The sequence below is a fragment of the Canis lupus genome, chromosome 33, assembly GCF_011100685.1.
Source record: "Canis lupus familiaris isolate Mischka breed German Shepherd chromosome 33, alternate assembly UU_Cfam_GSD_1.0, whole genome shotgun sequence".
NCBI lineage: Eukaryota > Metazoa > Chordata > Mammalia > Carnivora > Canidae > Canis > Canis lupus.
In genome coordinates, this window is record NC_049254.1 from 18790888 (window position 1) to 18808418 (window position 17531).

A 17531-nucleotide genomic window follows, 5' to 3' on the forward strand; every position below is an offset into this window, starting at 1 on the left:
GTTGAGATTCTCTACTTGTTGAATCATTGTCATATTTTCCTTTATTTTTTTTTAAGGTTTTATTTATTTATTTGAGAGCGAGTGAGAGAGACATCTTGAGTGGGAAGGGCAGAGGGAGAGAAAGAATCCCAAGCAGACTCTATGCTGAGTGTGGAGCCCAACTTGGGGCTTGATCCCAAGAGTCTGAGATCACAACCTGAACTGAAACCAAGAGTCGGATGCTTAACTGACTGTGCCATTCAGATGCCCCTTCCTTCAGTTCTTTAAGCATGGTTCTCTTTAGTTGTCCGAACATATTTATAGTAACTACTTTGATGTTTTTGTCTGCTAAATCTAGTGTCTGAGGACCCTGACTCTGTTGCCTGCTTTTCTCTTCAGTATAAGTCACATTTTTCTATTTCTTTGCATTTTTCTTAATTTTTATTAAAAATTATACAATTTAGATGATGTAGCAATTGTGGATTCTGATCACATCCTCTCTACCCCTAAAGCTTGTCATCAGTGGCTTTTGTTTGTTTAGTAACTTGCCTAGAGTAAATCTGTGAAATCTATTTCTTCTGTTTCTGCTCACCTTATTGTTGTTGTTTTTATTTTTAAGGCTGACTGCCCAGTGGCTACCCCATATGTCAGCCAGTGATTGGTCAGAAATTGTGCTCAAATGCATAGAGCCAGTAATATTTTTCCCTTTTGCTGAGAGATCTGTGTATAGGTTGGGGAATGTATTCAATGATCAGGATGTTTTCAAGTTTGTCTCAATTTTTGTTTTCTTGAGACTTATTATGTCTCTAGCCAGGAATGGTAGATAGTTTGGAAACTGTCTAGTCTCGACTACACCTGCATGCAGCTTCTCTTTAGCTGGGAATACAGGGGAAGTTTATCAAGCCCGTTTATGGCTGTCTCTCCTCCAAGATCTCTTTGTTAGGTCCCCTGCTGATCTGCTAGGATGCTTGTTTCTTGCCCCAATTGATATTGCAACCTCACACTCTCGTGGATAGCTTCATAATTTTTCCCTCTTCCTTCTGGGCATAGCTTTTCTGCTCTCCACTCTGAATCAACTCATCCATCTCTTTCAGCATCCCCTAAGTTCAGTAGATTTTCATGAACAAATACTTCTTAGTTTATTGTATGGCTTTGGTCAATTTCCAGTAATTTGAGATGGATGTTTTTGACAGTTTTTTTCCAGTTGTATGTTTGCTTTTGCAGAGAAAATTTGCCAAACTCCTTACTCCAACATGCAGGGAGCTTCCTTTGCTTCATGTGGTGTTTTTTGAAATGTTTATATGTGGTTTTTCATATAAAAACATATGAAATATTGCATAAAAGCATGTTGTTTTACAGCCCATTTTAAATTTATTTTCTAAGATCCTACATTTCAGTTAATCTAATGAAGATTATAATAAAGTGGAAATTTAATCTTATTTATTATTGCAGATTTCAAGTTCCACCTATAAAGACAGGAATGAGGAATACAAAAGACAGTTCACACATTTACCTGATACAGAGAAGCTGATAGCAGGTAAAAAAGTTGTAAAAAACCATTTTACTACTTCATTATCAAAATAGAACTGATGAGTGACAACATTTTTAGAAAATTTAAGCCTTTATGCTAGACAGAAGATATTTTTCAAGATAAGCAGCATGTTATATTCATAATTAGACAATGTAAAACTAAGTTGTAATTTAGAGAGGAGTGATTTCTGACATAAAAATATTAAGTACTAGCTAAGAAAATAGAACTAAAAGTTATCGTCATACTTTCTTCTCATGGTTATTTCATATGGTTTTGTAGGAGAAATTTAAATTTGATGTTCAATATATATTACCTTTCCCAATATATATTACCTTGTACTCCTCAACAGATTATAGAGCAATTTTATAAAATTTTCTAGGGCTCTATTATTTTTGTATAATCTTTCATTTCTTTAAAAGTTTATTTATTTTTCAGTAATCTCTGTACCCATTGTGGGGCTTGAAATCATGACCTTGAGATCAAGAGTCACGTGTTCTTCCAACTGAGCCAGCCAGGTGCCCCTTGTTTAATTTTTCAGATAGATTTTGTTTTAAATGGACTTTTAGAGGAAAAATATAGCCATTTTTTCTTATAAAAGTACTTAGTTTTTGATATAAGCTTAATACAGATTCTGTATAATCAAAAAATAGAACTAGGTTTTAATTTTAGTATATATTTCACTTAAACTATGTATCCATAGAAATTTCTGATTTCTGGTATTGTTGGGCAATATTCAATGCAGTGTAACTGAATTTCTAGATAGTTAAGCTTAGTACCTAAATATCATTATAATGAATTAAAACAACTTCTAAGAACATTTGAAAGTAATGCATTCTCATGACAAAATATTCAAATGCTATATAAGGGCATATAATGAGAAGTGAGTGGTCCTTCTGATCAAGATCACTGCAACATTCATCCTGGACTATATAACCACTTTGAGTAATTTCCTGTGTATATTTCCAGAAATTTTCTTGTAGGTATTTCAAAAGGCATATTTGAATATTCTTGACATAATTTTTAAAAAGATTTTATGTATTTGAGGGAGAGTAGAAGCGGGGGGAAGGGGGAAAGAGAGGGAGAAGCCAACTCCACACTGAGCAGGGACCCCAATGTGGCGGCTCAATTCCAGGACCCCTGGGATCATGACCTGAGCCGAAGGCAGACTGAGCCACCTGGGCAACTCCCTAAGAGCGTTTAAATGGGAACATATTATGCTTACTCTTTGAACCTGTTTTTAGCTCCTTTTATTGGCATCACTTAAGGATCCACTTCATTCTTTTAATGCCTACCTGGTATTCAATTAAATGAACTTTGTACCGTAATTTATTTAACAAATCCTTTTTGATGGACATTTTGATTGCTTCTTGTCTTTTACTATTTCTGCTAATGTTACATTGAAGCTTTTACATTTTTTTTGACACATATGTACACGCATATTGTGGGATAAATTTTATGAAGTGGAATTGTGGCAAAAAGGTAATGAATATTTAAAAAATTTATTGTTGCCAAGTTACCCTCCAAAAAAGGCTACACCAATTTGCATTTTCATTAACAGTGTATGTAAATACCTGTTTTGCCACACCTCGAAGTTTTGAGTAAAATTTGTTTGATAGAAATGGTACTTAATATTGTTTAAATATGCATTTCTTTAATTATAAAGGAGGTTGAACATCTATTCATATGTTTATAAACCTTTTGTATTTCTTTTCCTGTGAATATTTCTCTTCATAAACTGCCCATTTTTCTGGTGGTTGTTTGTCTTTAATTTGTAGTAGCTTGCTGGGCATTTAAAAATTAGATCTTTGTCATGTGTGTTGCAAATGTTTGCTAGTTTGTCAGTTGAAGTCAAATACTTATCATGGAAACCTTTATAAAATTTATTATACTTGTCACTGCCATCTTGAAAGAATTTAATCTGATGATAGTGATATATACTCATTATACAACATTAAAGCTATACAGAAAAATATAAAGAAAACAATTGAAAATTATTGATAATCCTAATATTTTGTTGGTTAATATTGTTTGGATAGCTTTCTAGGTGTTTTTCAGTATGTAAATTTGATTTCAAAAATTTACATTTTGCAGTTTTCTCTCACTGATAACAATAAACCTGTTCATTGTATGAAAATATAGACTTTTACAAAGTAGAAAACTAAAACCACGTATAATTGTACCAAGCTACAGAGAGAAAATAGTTGATTATCCCATTTGATTAAAAAAAAACACTTCAGAATAAAATTATTCTTTTGCAATGATGTTGTAATTTGCGTCTTACTCTCTTCTCAGCGACAGTTGCCTGCTGTCAATAAGCTGGTTCAGAAGGGTGATGAAAATTCTTACTGAGAAAAAAAAAAAAAAAAAAAAAAGAAAAAGAAAAAAATAGAATAAAACTATTCTTAAAAGCCAACAGTGAGAACACAAACAACCCACCTTAAAAAAATGGGTAGACACTTTACAAAGATATGTATGGATGGCAAATAAGCATATAAAAAATGCTCAGCATCAATTATTACAGGGAAATGAACATTAAAAGTCAGGTAAGCTACATGCCGATGAGAATTGCTAAAATTAAAAACAATAACAAAACTGACAACACCAAATGATGATGAGGATGCAAAGCTACAGGACTCTCATACATTAGTGGTAGAAATGCAAACTGGGGCAGCTGCTTTGGATGGCAAGTTGGCAGTTTCTTGTAAAGTTAAACATACGCTTAATCATATGACCTACAAATCCTAGTTATTTTTTCAAGTGAACTTTAAACTTATGTTCACAAAAGTCCTGTACATGAATGTTCATAGCATATTAACATTGGGAATTAATTAACAATTGGGAACAATTGGGAATAACCAAGATGTCATTCAACTGGTGAATGAATAAACAAACTGTGGTACATCTATATAATGATATACTATTTAGCAATAAAAAGGAGCAAGCTATTAATATGCACAGCAACATGATGAATCTTCAATACATTTTTCTAAGTGAAAAAAGTAAAACTCAAGGGTTACATATTTTATGATCCCATTTATATGACATCTGGAAAATGCAAATATATAAGGATGAAAAACAGATCTGTGGGTACTAGGAGGGGAGAGTGATTTCACAAAGGAATTTTTACAGTGATGGAATGGTTCTATATGATATGATACTGGGGTGGTGGTTACATAATTGCATGTTAAACCTTTACAGAGGTAACTTTATTGTATAAAAATTAAATCAACCAGGATATTAAGAGATCCTGGGTTGAAATGCCATTGGTAAAAAAGGAATCTAACTCTATTATAAATGAGTGACATAATTGTACTCAAGGTGGGTTAGCATATATATACCCATTCCCTACTTCTCTCTGTTGCTAGGGCCTAGAAACAGCAATACCCCAGTAAGCAGTGAGCATGTCTAGGACCCAGATTGTGGTCTCTAACTGCCATTCCCCAATAAAAGATACGAGAGCTCCTTGAAGAAATGGTCCATTCTGGGGCTGGGACAGTGAAAATACAAATAATTAACTGTGGAGTATCTTATAGTCTTACTATAGTGCCAGAAAGTAAGGAAGTGCTTAAAAAAAAAAAAAAAAGGAGCCAACTTGAAAGAAATCCCAATGGTCAAAGACAGAATAATTTGAGCAATAAAATGAATAATTGTAATACTGGATTATAATTTGAAGAATAAAATAAATATCCATTACTCTATATTGATATAAATGCTTAAATAATTAAATGCATGGGGGAGAAGACACAAATTTTCCTCCACTAGTATTCCCAGGTAATTTATGTGCACATTAAAGTTTGAGAAGCTTTGATCTAGGGTAACACTGAAGTGCCATACCTAATGGTGAAAGCTTACTAGGTTCTTATTCTCTGTACATATAATAATGATGATGAAGAGGATCTCTAAAAAGTTTTAACCAATCCTCATGTATTTATACAACTGATTTCACCAATGTGACCTCATGTGTAGCATCCAATATGCTGATAATAAACAGGCCACTAGTTTCGCTAATGAAAACCCTTTTTTAATGTGTCTATGCTAATTAGCCAAACATTTGTTGTTGAACAGTAATAAAGGTAGCAGAAGGGTTTATAGTAGCTAGCCCCTGAAGGAGTGTAGTACTAATTGAATTGTTAGCTGACCTATCCCAAGTGTGAATCCCTGATTAGGACAACTATCTGTAGAATATTTCGGAACATCTGCTTTACCTGGAGTTCACATTTTTTACTCCTAATATTCATTTGTGCCTTCTTTTTTTCTTGCTTAAACTTGGCCAAAGAAAATGTTATGTTGGGGAAATATAATTAAAAAGAAAATATCCAGAAAACTTCTCCACAAAGGTAGAAAAGAAAGAAAACAGTTTTATTATTATTATTATTATTTTAAACATCACAAATGTTTTTATTGGTCACCATTAAATGTCTGAATTTTAAACAGATTCTTGGACTGGTGGTTCATATCCATCAGCTCGTTCAACTTTAGCACCGGTCTCATCCCCCGTAGCTTTTCCAGAACTACTACCTTCACCATGAAGCTCCATGAGTTTTCCCAATTCAAACTTGGGCTTCTTCAGCATTTTTACTTTTCTAACAAAAACATCATGGAGTGGATAAATAGACTGACAAGCTTTTTCTATATCTTTTCCGATGCTGTCTGGAATCAATTTATTGACCACTTCTTTCAAGTCATTTGTTTGCACCTCTCGGGTCATGATTTCCATCATCTTTTTCCAGATTTGGCGGACCTGTCGGTGCTGAGCGTAAGAGGTCTTCCGAATCTGATTATTGCGTTTTTTTAGTAAAACCAACACAAAATAGACGAAGCAAATAACCATCGGTAGTCTTTACATCAACATGAGCTTCAATCATGGTCTGCCATTTTTTGACCATGGAGCACATTTTGTCACGGGTAAGATCCATGCCATGGAAATTAGGCAGTTTTTGCCCTGCACATCCTCAGTGATTAGCTTGAATTTCCTAAATGCAACTTCATCATTCTGCAGATCAGCAAGGCTAACTTCAAAAACGCGACCCTTGAGACCATCAGACGCAATTTTGGTTCCTTGAGTTCTTGTGACTAGTGTTTTTCCAATATTTCTTATATTGAACGTAGATGGCGCTTTCACATCATACCAGTCTTTCTTAGAAAATGGATCAACCACTTTCTTCTTGGCTCCCTTTTTGCCGCCTTTCATAAGGCGCTTGTTCTTGCCGACCACCATGGCACTGCTGCCCAGTTTTATTATTGAATAAGCATTCAACTGGAATGGGATGTGCATCACAGGTAATCTGTAATAGAGATAGTGAAGAGGGACACCTGGGTGGCTTAGCAGTTGAGTGTCTGCCTTCAGCTCAGGGTGTGATCCTGGAGTCCCTGAATCGAGTCCCACATCGGGCTCCCTGCATGGAGCCTGCTTCTCCCTCTGCCTGTGTCTCTACTGTTTTTTCTCTCTCTCTTTCTCTCTCTCTCTCTCTCTCTCTCTCTCTGTGTTTCTCATGAATAAATAAAACAAACAAACAAACAAACAAACAAACAAAAAGAGATTGTGAAGATAGAAAGAAATCTCACCCTTTTATATAATCAAGCAGATACAACCCTTTACACATGTCCTAAAGATAAATGATAACTAGTCCTCAAGTAAGAGGACTTGATAGTACTATTTGTCATACACACACGGTTCACCATAAATTTACCTGATAATTGGGGCTACTATCTGTGTTAGCTAACTGGCTTTATGCAAAGGAAAAATAAATCCATATCTTTATGACAAGAGTTAGTTTTGTAACTTGGAGCAAGATGCCCACGAAAGTTAAGCTCCTACCTTCTTACAGAAACTGGGAGATAAGGTTGCTATCTCTCTTGATGTTTACATTTCAGAGATAGGGCTACTTGGTCCTTGAGAAAACATTCCTGGGTTGTAAAGCTGGCACGGAGGCTTATTTTGCTTTTAAAAAGATTCACATGTATCTTAAAGGAGCAAGAAAGAACTTACAAATTTTCTAAAGAAAATGGTCAATGAGAAGTGAGGGGGGAGTATTTTTCCCATTTTGCACCAAGGAAAATAAATTTTTTTCTTTTTCAATTTGTATTTACCTCTACAGTTGTCTCAGGTAAAAAGCAAACAAAATAACACAAAAAATGTAAATTATAAAAATGGAGAATGGTTGGGGCACCTAGGTGGCTCAGTCAGTGGGGTGTCTGACTCTTGATTTTGGCTTCGGTCATGGTCCCTGGGTTGTGGGTTGGAGCCCTGCGTTGGGCTCCACACTGGGTATGGAGCCTGCTTGGGATGCTTTCTATCCTTTTCCTTCTGCCCCTCCCTGCTCGCTCTGTCTCTAAAAAAATAGAAAAATAAAAGAATAAAGATAATGGTTTCTTTTATAATTTAAATATTAAATTTGAGAACAATCCTAAAAATGTTCCAGAGAGTCTTTTTAAAAGCAATGTTGGCATTATTGGGCTCCCAAAGATGATTGCTGTTAGAAAAGAATACTTTGGGATGTGTGTTTCCTGATATGATTGTTCAAAAACACATTCCTTTAATTGACTGTTATCTCCCTTATGGATAGATATGGCTAAATTCTTTGATAAAACTCTAAATAGGACATCTTGTTTGTTTATTGTGCAATCTGACTCTAGTAGTATATGGTACTGATTCACTCTATCTGTATTTTCATAACACTTGGTACATATTTCTACTATAAATTTGCTGTGTTATAGTTAATAAAATACAACCTTAAGAATTGGAGCCATTCAATTGTTCCACAATTGATTATGTAAAAGCTTATAAGTTGACATCACAATGACCTATGTTGCTTGGTTAATTTACTTAATTTTATTCTAACTTTCTAGTCACTAATTTATAAAGTGATAAAATCCATAAAACAATTTTTGATAAACATTTTCTATTCTATTCTAGATGAATCACATTGTTATTTGACTCAAATCAGGTGGAATATTTGCCTTCTGAAATGATACTTATATGTTTGCTTATCAGTAGGGAAATTGGGAGTAAAAAAAGTAAAATCTCTTGGCTTAAAAAAAATTATTTTCCATTTCCTGAATAGGCCATATTGCTAGGAAGCCATTTTTTAAAAAAAGTTTTTATTGAGGTATAGGTTTATTACAACAAAATATATCTGTCTTAGGACCCCCCCCCCCCGCCAAGATTTATTTATCCATCCTAGAGGTGGAGGGGGAGGAGCGGAGGGAGAGGGAGAGAGAGAATCTTCGGCAGACTCCTGAGTGTGGAGCCAGATGTGGGGCTTGATCCCACTACACCAAACTATGACCTGAGCCAAAATCAAGAGTCAGATGCTTAACTGACTGAGCCAGGCAGCGCCCCAGGGAAATCCTTTTTCAAACTACTGAAAAAAGTCTGTCAAGCTATGTCAAATAGTCTTCAGTTAAAATAATCAGTTGGTTGCTATAGCTTTGAGCATAGTTAATATAAAATAGTGCAGTGGTTCTCACAGTGTGGTCCATAGACTAGCAGTGTTGGTGTTACCTGGGATCATGTTAGACAAGAAACTACATCGCTCTATATGTGTTTAGTTAGAAACTCTGGGGAGGGGCCTAGCAATCTGTTTTTAGATAAGTCCACCAGGTTTTTCTGATCTGAAATGAGAGAAGCATTAAATTAATAAAATGTTTCAGTGGCTTAGATAAAAATTTCAGGACACCTCAAGGTGACCTTTAACCTTTAGCCCAATCCCTGTTTTAGAGATGTGTACTAGTAATGAGTAACTTAATATACTTAACTATTTACTAGGATTTTTGTTTGGGGGCATCTCGGTTTTGTTTTGCTGAAGGAAACATTTTGAAACACTGAATTTCTTGGCTCAATTTTTAATATCTGCTAGAAATTTAACATAATTAAATTTAAATTTTTTGAGGCTCATAACCTCAATAACTTTTTCCTAAAATTGCTAGTACTTCATATAGTTTTGAAATTTGTCAATTAAACTAAATCTCCTCACGCAGCCCTTTATATCTTGAATTATTGATAATTTAGCCATACTATTTCCATTAGCCAAAAAGCCAAATCTAAACCATGGTATTAATTTACTGGTGTATAGTGACACTTATTAGAGTACTCCTGATTTTGCTGGATTTTAACACTGAGGTAGAGAGGATCAACTTTGAAACTAATTTAAAATGTATACAATTTCTGGAATAATTCTTGTCCCCTTCCTCACCCTTTTCCAATGTGTGATTAATTAATCACTAATTTCCCATCAGTACTACCTCTTAAATATCTCTGAATTTAATTACTTCTTTCTCTTAATACTGTCATCTCTTGGTCTGAGCCACTGTCAGTTTTCCCCTGGACTTCCAATTCATAGATACCTGAATCCATTCTCACAGAGTGAAAAAATTGGTCCTTAATAATATACATCTGATCATGCCTGTTCCACTTAAAATTCGTTAAAGTCAACAAAACAAAACAGAACAACTGTCAATGGCTTCTTTGTAAAGTCTATGGTCTACTATAGCCTGTGAACCTTCCATGACCTAGTTTCTTCTGCTTCTGTAGCCCAAGATCTTTGTAAAGTTGCTCAAATGTGCTTTTTCTTTCTACCACAGGGTCTTTGCACATACTCTTTCCTCATGGTGCAGCTGACCATTTATTGACCTTTAGTTCTCAGTTTAAAGACTACTTTTTCTGGAGAACTTTTCCTGATATACTCTCTCCCTGCCCGATCCCCTCCTACCTGTTTACTCCTATTATATTCTCTTACACCTGTCTCTCCACTTCGATCATTATACTTATTTTTGTATTTGTTTATTTTATACCTTCCCTTCTAGACTGTGTTCTGCGAGAGCAAGGTCCATTTTTGGTAACACTGGTTTCCAGCAAAATATCTGGTATATGGTACCAAAGTATCTGAATGAGTGAGTGAGTGAATTGACAAACAATAAACAAAGAGTGATGACTTTCCATGTGTTAAAGTAAGATAAGATTATAAAATTGCCAGATTTTTGTGAATAAGCTGTTCCTTCTTCTTGTGTATCTAGATTATGCTTGTGCTCTTCAGAGGGACATTTTGCTGCAGGGACGTCTATATCTTTCAGAAAACTGGCTGTGTTTCTATAGCAACATCTTCAGATGGGAAACTACAGTAAGATTTATTTTGATTTGATTTGTTGATACAAATAATTGCATAGGTAGCAATGTATACAGTCCTCCTAAAAACAATGTATTTTAGATTGCAAAGTAAATTTATATATTTGTGTATTGTACTTGTGTATACCTGTAATAGATATATATATATATATACAATTTATATTAGAAGTTATAATCTTATTTTCTTAATACATCAAGCTCCATTTGTACATATTTAATGTAGTTGGAGAAAGAGATTTCAGGTTGAAAAAAAGATTGAACATACATCCATTTGACTGCCAAAATCATGTCTTATGTGACAGACTGTCTGAATTTTGTTTGTGTGTGTATGTGTTAATATGGAACACGAACACCCACATGTCTTTTCACACTCTGTCCTAAACTTAGAGATAAGAGCTGCGGAGGAAATTACCAACGAGAGAGAATGTCTGACTGCTTACCCTGTTTTTCTCAGAGAATGCAAGCATGTGCTTATATTATTACTAACTCCTTCAGGCTTTTCAACAGAATGTTCTGGATTAGATTGATGTAATACTTGATATTTTGTGCTGTACATATTTCTGAAAAATCCATTTAATAATTTTTTATTTTTATGTGTGTTTAGATTTGTATTGCATTAAAGAACATAACCTTCATGACCAAGGAGAAAACTGCTCGACTCATCCCAAATGCTATCCAGATTGTCACAGAGGGTGAAAAGGTGAAAAACTTTTCTTTTTTTTTTTAATGTTTTTTTAAAAATAAATTTATTTTTTATTGGTGTTCAGTTTGCCAACATATAGAATAACAACCAGTGCTCATCCCATCAAGTACCCCCCTCAGTGCCCGTCACCCAGTCACCCTCCACCCCCTGCCTACCTCCCCTTCCACCACCCCTAATTCGTTTCCCAGAATTAGGAGTCTCTCATGTTCTGTCTCCCTTTCTGATATTTCCCACTCATCTTTTCTCCTTTCCCCTTCATTCCCTTTCACTATCCTTTATATTCCCCAAATGAATGAGACCATACAATGTTTGTCCTTCTCCGATTGACTTATGAAAAACTTTTCTATCTTTGCCATTATATAATGTGGAGAAAATCTGCATCATACTGATTCATCAGTGTTGGTAATGTAGGCGGTTCTTCTTGGAGTTAGGAATTTGTGATAGAGATATATTGTATTTAATACTAGATTTCTGTATAGTTAAATAATTATTGCTAATTAAATGACTGCTAACATTTTTTGTGCTTTATAGTTCACAGAGAACTTTCTCCCATATATTTTACTTCGTTATAAGAGGTAGGTAGGATAAGCATTAGTAAAACATCATAATTCTGAATACCCTAAAAATTCCATATTTAGTCAATAGTGCCTGCATCATAGTAACTAATAAAAACAAATGGTTCTGGTGAACAAAGAGATTTGGGTAGCTTACAGGTAAACACAGAATCACTATAAATTTTTTTTAGGATGGCAGCTAACTGCCATTGTTTTTATTATCTACCTACAATATCTGCCATTTTTTTTTGTGGGGATATATGAAGAATCTTTTTGAACCCACCTGGAAGATTGATGAGGGCTCTGTGTGTGTGACATTAGAAGTAGAATGCTGAGAAAGAAGAAGAAATAAGGAAAAGAAGGAAAGTATGGAAGGGAATGAGAAGTAAAGGGAAGGAAGGACGGAAGCACAGAAGGAAGGGAGGCAGGCAATGAACGAAAAAAGAGAAGCAGGGGAGAGAAACACTATCATGACATTGATTCATTATAATGATACTTCTAAATCTTGTAGTTTCTTTCAAATGTACTTTGCGTTTTATTTTTATTTTTAAATAATCTTACAGAATACTTCCCAGTATGGTACAAAAAGTTTTCCCTCTGAACTATTTGAGAGTAAATTGTCACTTTGAAGCCTCATCACCCCAAATATTCTAGCGTGTATTTCCAACAAAGACATTCTCCTGCATAAGCACAACCTAACCATCAAAATCAAGAAGTTAACATTGATCATTGCCACTGTTCAGTCCTCACACCTTCTCCTGTTCTTCCAATAATATCCTTTATCGCAAATAGGCACAGTTTAGAAATACATAATTACATTTACTTGTCAAGCTCTTTAATTTCCTTATTCTTAGTCCCTCAGTCTTTTTTTGACTTTTGTGCCCTTGACACTTTTAAAGATTACAGGTAAGTTATCTTGTAGGATATCCCTAAATTGTGTTAATCTGATATTTCCTTGTTTTTTTTTTTTTTTTTTTTTTTTTTTTTTCTGATATTTCCTTGTAATTAAACTTAGGTTATGCACTTTTGGCAGAGATGACATGAAAATGATGCTCTGTTCTTTCCATTGCATCCTATCAGATGGCCCGTGATTTCAAAAAAAAAAAGATGGCCCGTGATTTCAATTTCTACCCTTGGTTATATTCACTTGGATCACCTGATTCAGGTGGTGTCTGCCAGACTTTACTATAAAGTTAGTCTGTTAGTCTGTTTTCCTTTGTAATAATATTTTGTGGCCAGCTACTTTAAAACTATGTAAATATGATTCCTCATCAGACTTTAAATTTATGCATTCATTTACTTATATCAGTATGCCCTCATAGTTGCTTGTTTTATTCAGTGAGTTCTATTACTATCATTATTTATTTTGATGCTTAAATAGTCCCAAATTTGGGCAACAGGAGGCTGTCAATGTCCTTCTGATTATTCTCAGCATTACTTGAGCATTTCCTTGCTTTTTTTGGCATAAGATGTTACAGGCTTTCCCTACCTAAGCCCTGGAAACAGTCATTTCTCCAAAGAGTCCTGATTCCTTTTAAGGGGAGACTGATATTAGAAGCCAGTATGTTCATTGCTATTGGGGTATTACTATTTCTGAGCCTGCTAAATGGTCAGAATAAGGATATATGTGATATATATGTAATTACATAATATACACACATAAATACCCACTTGTACATCAATGTCTGTCTAGTTATCTTTCATAAGCCATGAATTTACTGTGATATCTCTAATTCCTATCAAACACCACTTCATTTTTGTTTTCACTTTTTCCTATTTGTAAGTCCCTTCCCTGACTGTGAGAAACCAGGCTCCCATTATCCTCAGTATATTTACTTATTTGATCATTTGGCCTCTGTGTAACCAGTCTTCCTCTCCTTTGCCACTCCTTCCCCACATGGATGTCCCCCCTCTTTTTGAAAATATTTATTTATTTGAGAGAGAGAGAGAGTCTTAAGTAGACTCTGTGCTGAGCACAGAGCCTGACATGGGGCTTGATCTCACGATCTTGACATCATGACCTGAGCTAAAACCTAGAGTTGGATGCTCAACTGGCTGTGCCACCCAGATGCCCCCCAACATGGATGCCCTTTTATGTGACTTGGTTTCTGACACTTCAAGTCAGGCTGCTGCCCATCCCATCACAACACAGAAGCTCTCACCAAGTGAAAGCTCCCCTCACTCTGCTTAGGCTGACACTCTGTACTAAGTCCCTTCCTTGTATTCACTTTACCCTCTGCCAAGTCACCTCCTAAAGGGATACCCTCCATTCCCTGCTTGTGCACAATATTCTATGCTAATCTGTCATTGTATGTGGTTGCCCCTCTTACCCCTTCAGTTTCGGACCCTCCATCACAAAACCACTCTCATGGACTCCATCACACTTCACCTCATCTGTCATGCTTTTGTAGGCTGCTCCCATTCATGGTCACATTCTTCACCATGCTTGGGCTCTGACACCCATACCAGGCTACCTCTTTACACCATCACATTCTGTGGGCTCTGACTTATGCCCATCACCCTGTTCTTATTCTAACACCACGCTCCAGATCATCCTCATACATGGAGGCCCATCTTACCTATTTGGGCTCTGACACTCCACATAGGGTGACCGTTCTATGTGGACAACCTCCTCAACTTTTCTGGTTTTGACATTGTTTTGGGCTACTGCAGCTTCTTTCTCCCTATTTTCACCTCTAGTGTAGATACCTACTTTTCTCTGTTCCACCAACAGCTTTAGGGCTGAACTGTTCAGGAAGGGAAGAAGAGCTAAAAATACATATTCTTAATTTTGTAGTCAATACAGGAATACATTGCATTCCCCAACAAAGTCATCAAACAATTCTTAAACTAACATCTTCTTTCCATGCCTGTGGTCCCCAATCATATTGCTTCTCTAGAGGCAAACACTGTTAGCAGTTTGGTATGTATCCTTTTGGACTTTTTTCCTTTGTGTGTGTGTGTGTGTGTGTGTGTGTGTGTGTATACACATATTTAAATTTAAATACACACATATATATATACACACACACACACACACACAGTTTTGCTTTGTTTTTAAAGTAATGCTATTTTATACATGTTGTTTTTCGGTTCTCCTTTCTTAAAAAGAACATCTCTTGGAGTCACAGGTTAGCACATATAGATGGAGCTATTTCTGTTTATTCATGTGCTATATATATTATTTCATAGAATGAATTTACCATGGTTTCCTTGACCATTAGTTCACTTGCAATATTTTATTATTATCAACAGTGCTGCAGTGAATAGCCTGACACTGCCTTCTTAAGCTCATGTGTGACTGTTTCTCACATGTGTAGTGAAATTTCAGGGTCAAGCATTTTAATTTTAATAATAACAACAACAACAACTAGCATTTGCCAAACAAATACTGTTCTAAATACTGTTTTAAATTCTTTACAGATATTTTCCCACTTAATTCTCACAAAAATTTGTTATTATGATTATTCTTATTTTTCTCAGATGAGGAAACTAAGGAAAAGGAAAGTGACCCAAAGTCATAGAGCTAAGTGGTAGAATGTGTACAAGAATGTGTACAAGAATTGATAGCAAGTTGTCTAGCTTAAGAAATGGGAACTGGATGGACTAGGAGATTTTTCTTATCTACATATCTGAACAAAATGTTGTAAGAACATTATAATACAAAAAACCAAAACAGTTTGGTCTAAGAAAAGGAAATAGAAGGTAGTAAGTAGTCATCACTAGGCCACATATTACGTATGTAATTATATTTGGAAAATCTCCTAGCTATATCCTTGTTATGAAGAGTTTTGCTTTATGAAGAGTATTACATAGCAACATTTCAATTTATTATTTGGAAAATAGCACTTTAAAGTGTTTCTATAAAAAGTGTAAATACCCAAAATATTATTTCTTTGACATTTTATTTAGCAAATCAAATATATAACTGAGCTTTCTCATCCCTAAAAATAACTACTCAATCATGAAAAGTCACTAACTATGGGGTCGGAAGAGATGATATACTGTGAGACTGTATTTAGTGCTGTCACTTGTCAGATTTTCTCATAAAAGCCTATTTTAAAACATGACTTTGCAAAATCAATTAAATGCAGAGGAAGAGATGGGGCTAAAAGCAAACATAGAATTATAGATTGAAACATGCTATTTTTTTTCTATAGCATTCAAAGCAAAGTTAAGTTTTAACATGGCTGTTTTATATCTATAATTAGTTGAAATTAAGCATTTCTGGATTTTTTTTAGAAGGCTATGAAAGATGATATGATTTGAAATTAAGATCTGTAAGTTGATCTCTGAAATCCGCTTGAATTTTTTAAAAGATTATTCATTTATTTTGAGAGAGAGTGTGTATATGAATGTGTGTGCGAGTAGAGGGATGGGGCAGAGGGAGAGAATCTTCAAGCAGACTCCCTGCTGAGCTTGAAGCCCAAGGCAGGCTCCATCTCATGACCCATGAGATCGTGACCTCAGCTGAAAAACCAAGAGTTGGTCACTTAACCAATAAAGCTACCTATGTGCCCCCACTTGTATTTTAAAAAAATTCTATATGTATACTTGGCTCAAATGATCGCCAAATCCTTTGGAAAGTTCAGAATTAATAAATTTTATTTTTTCATAAGTTTTTAAGATTATTGTAATAGTTAAATTATATCTACATAAATACCTGTTTCAGGCTTCTTGAAAATTAGATTTCCTGTAAGATACAGTTTTAAAAATTTTTTATTTTATTTGAGAGACATAGAGCGTGAGTATGTGGGAGAAAAGGTAGAGGGAGAAGGAGAGAATCTCAAGCCGACTCCATGCTAGTGCAGAGCCCAATGTGGGGCTCGATCTCACGACCCTGAGATTATGACTGGAGCTGAAACCAGAGTCTGATGTTTAACAGACTGAGCCATGTGGGTGATCCTGTAAGATAGTTTTTAAAGACACCTTGTTCATGCACCAATTACCTGTTTTTCTCCTATGGTACCAAAGAGTAAAACAAAAATAATATATGAGGTTGCTTTAACCATAGTAAGTGCCAACAGATTTTCATGATAGATACTCTGCCCTGCCCCCCACACCTGCTTTTTTTTAATGACACTAAAATTATCCTACTATTTTTCTTTGCAGTTTTTCTTTACATCTTTTGGTGCCAGAGATAGAAGTTACCTCAGTATCTTTAGGTTGTGGCAGAATGTACTGTTAGACAAGGTAAGTGTTCATCCCAGAGGCAGGTGCTTCTTATAATAGCAACCTCGCAGTCTGTACCTCAACAGTGTGATTTGAAAAGCTCCTTTTTATTTTTCTGGAGTTCATTTTGACTAGACTGTTCAAATTCTAAGATGAAACATGAAGCAAAACAGAATCTATAGTTAGGGTAAGATGTTAATTTTATGGCAGCCTGGGTGGCTCAGCGGTTTAGTGCCACCTTCAGCCCAAGGCGTGATCCTGGAGACCTGGGATCAAGTCCCATGTCAGGCTCCCTGCATGGAGCCTGCTTCTTCCTCTGCCTGTGTCTCTGCCTCTCTCTCTCTCTCTGTTTCTCATGAATAATAAATAAAATCTTTAAAAAAAATTTTATAGTCTCCCCTTCAAGACCCACAGTGGATGTCTGAACTGCAAATAGTACTGAGCCCAATATATATGTTATGTTTTCTC

The 17531-nt window shown here is 35.3% G+C and overlaps 2 protein-coding genes and 1 non-coding gene across 5 annotated transcripts in view; 2 read left to right on the forward strand and 1 right to left on the reverse strand.

Moving 5' to 3' along the window:
- The window catches only part of GRAMD1C (GRAM domain containing 1C), an 87366-nt gene that overhangs the window by 18081 nt on the left and 51754 nt on the right, over positions 1-17531 (forward strand). For 2 of the 3 annotated variants that reach the window (XM_038582851.1, XM_038582852.1), the window contains exons 3-6: positions 1432-1516; positions 10526-10629; positions 11239-11334; positions 17004-17084. In XM_038582851.1, the coding sequence (XP_038438779.1) occupies positions 1432-1516; positions 10526-10629; positions 11239-11334; positions 17004-17084 (366 nt within the window). The remainder of the gene's footprint in view (positions 1-1431; positions 1517-10525; positions 10630-11238; positions 11335-17003; positions 17085-17531) is intronic. The other variant, XM_038582853.1, reaches the window with a different exon arrangement.
- LOC119867398 lies at positions 3764-3862 on the forward strand. Its single transcript, XR_005383475.1, has one exon. It is a non-coding gene; the product is annotated as a small nucleolar RNA SNORD16 (small nucleolar RNA).
- LOC100856758 (40S ribosomal protein S3a-like) lies at positions 5848-12222 on the reverse strand. Its single transcript, XM_038582854.1, is given in 4 exon segments — positions 5848-6302; positions 6304-6440; positions 6443-6795; positions 12175-12222. Coding segments are annotated over 4 exon segments (891 nt in total). The 5' UTR covers positions 12210-12222; the 3' UTR covers positions 5848-5936.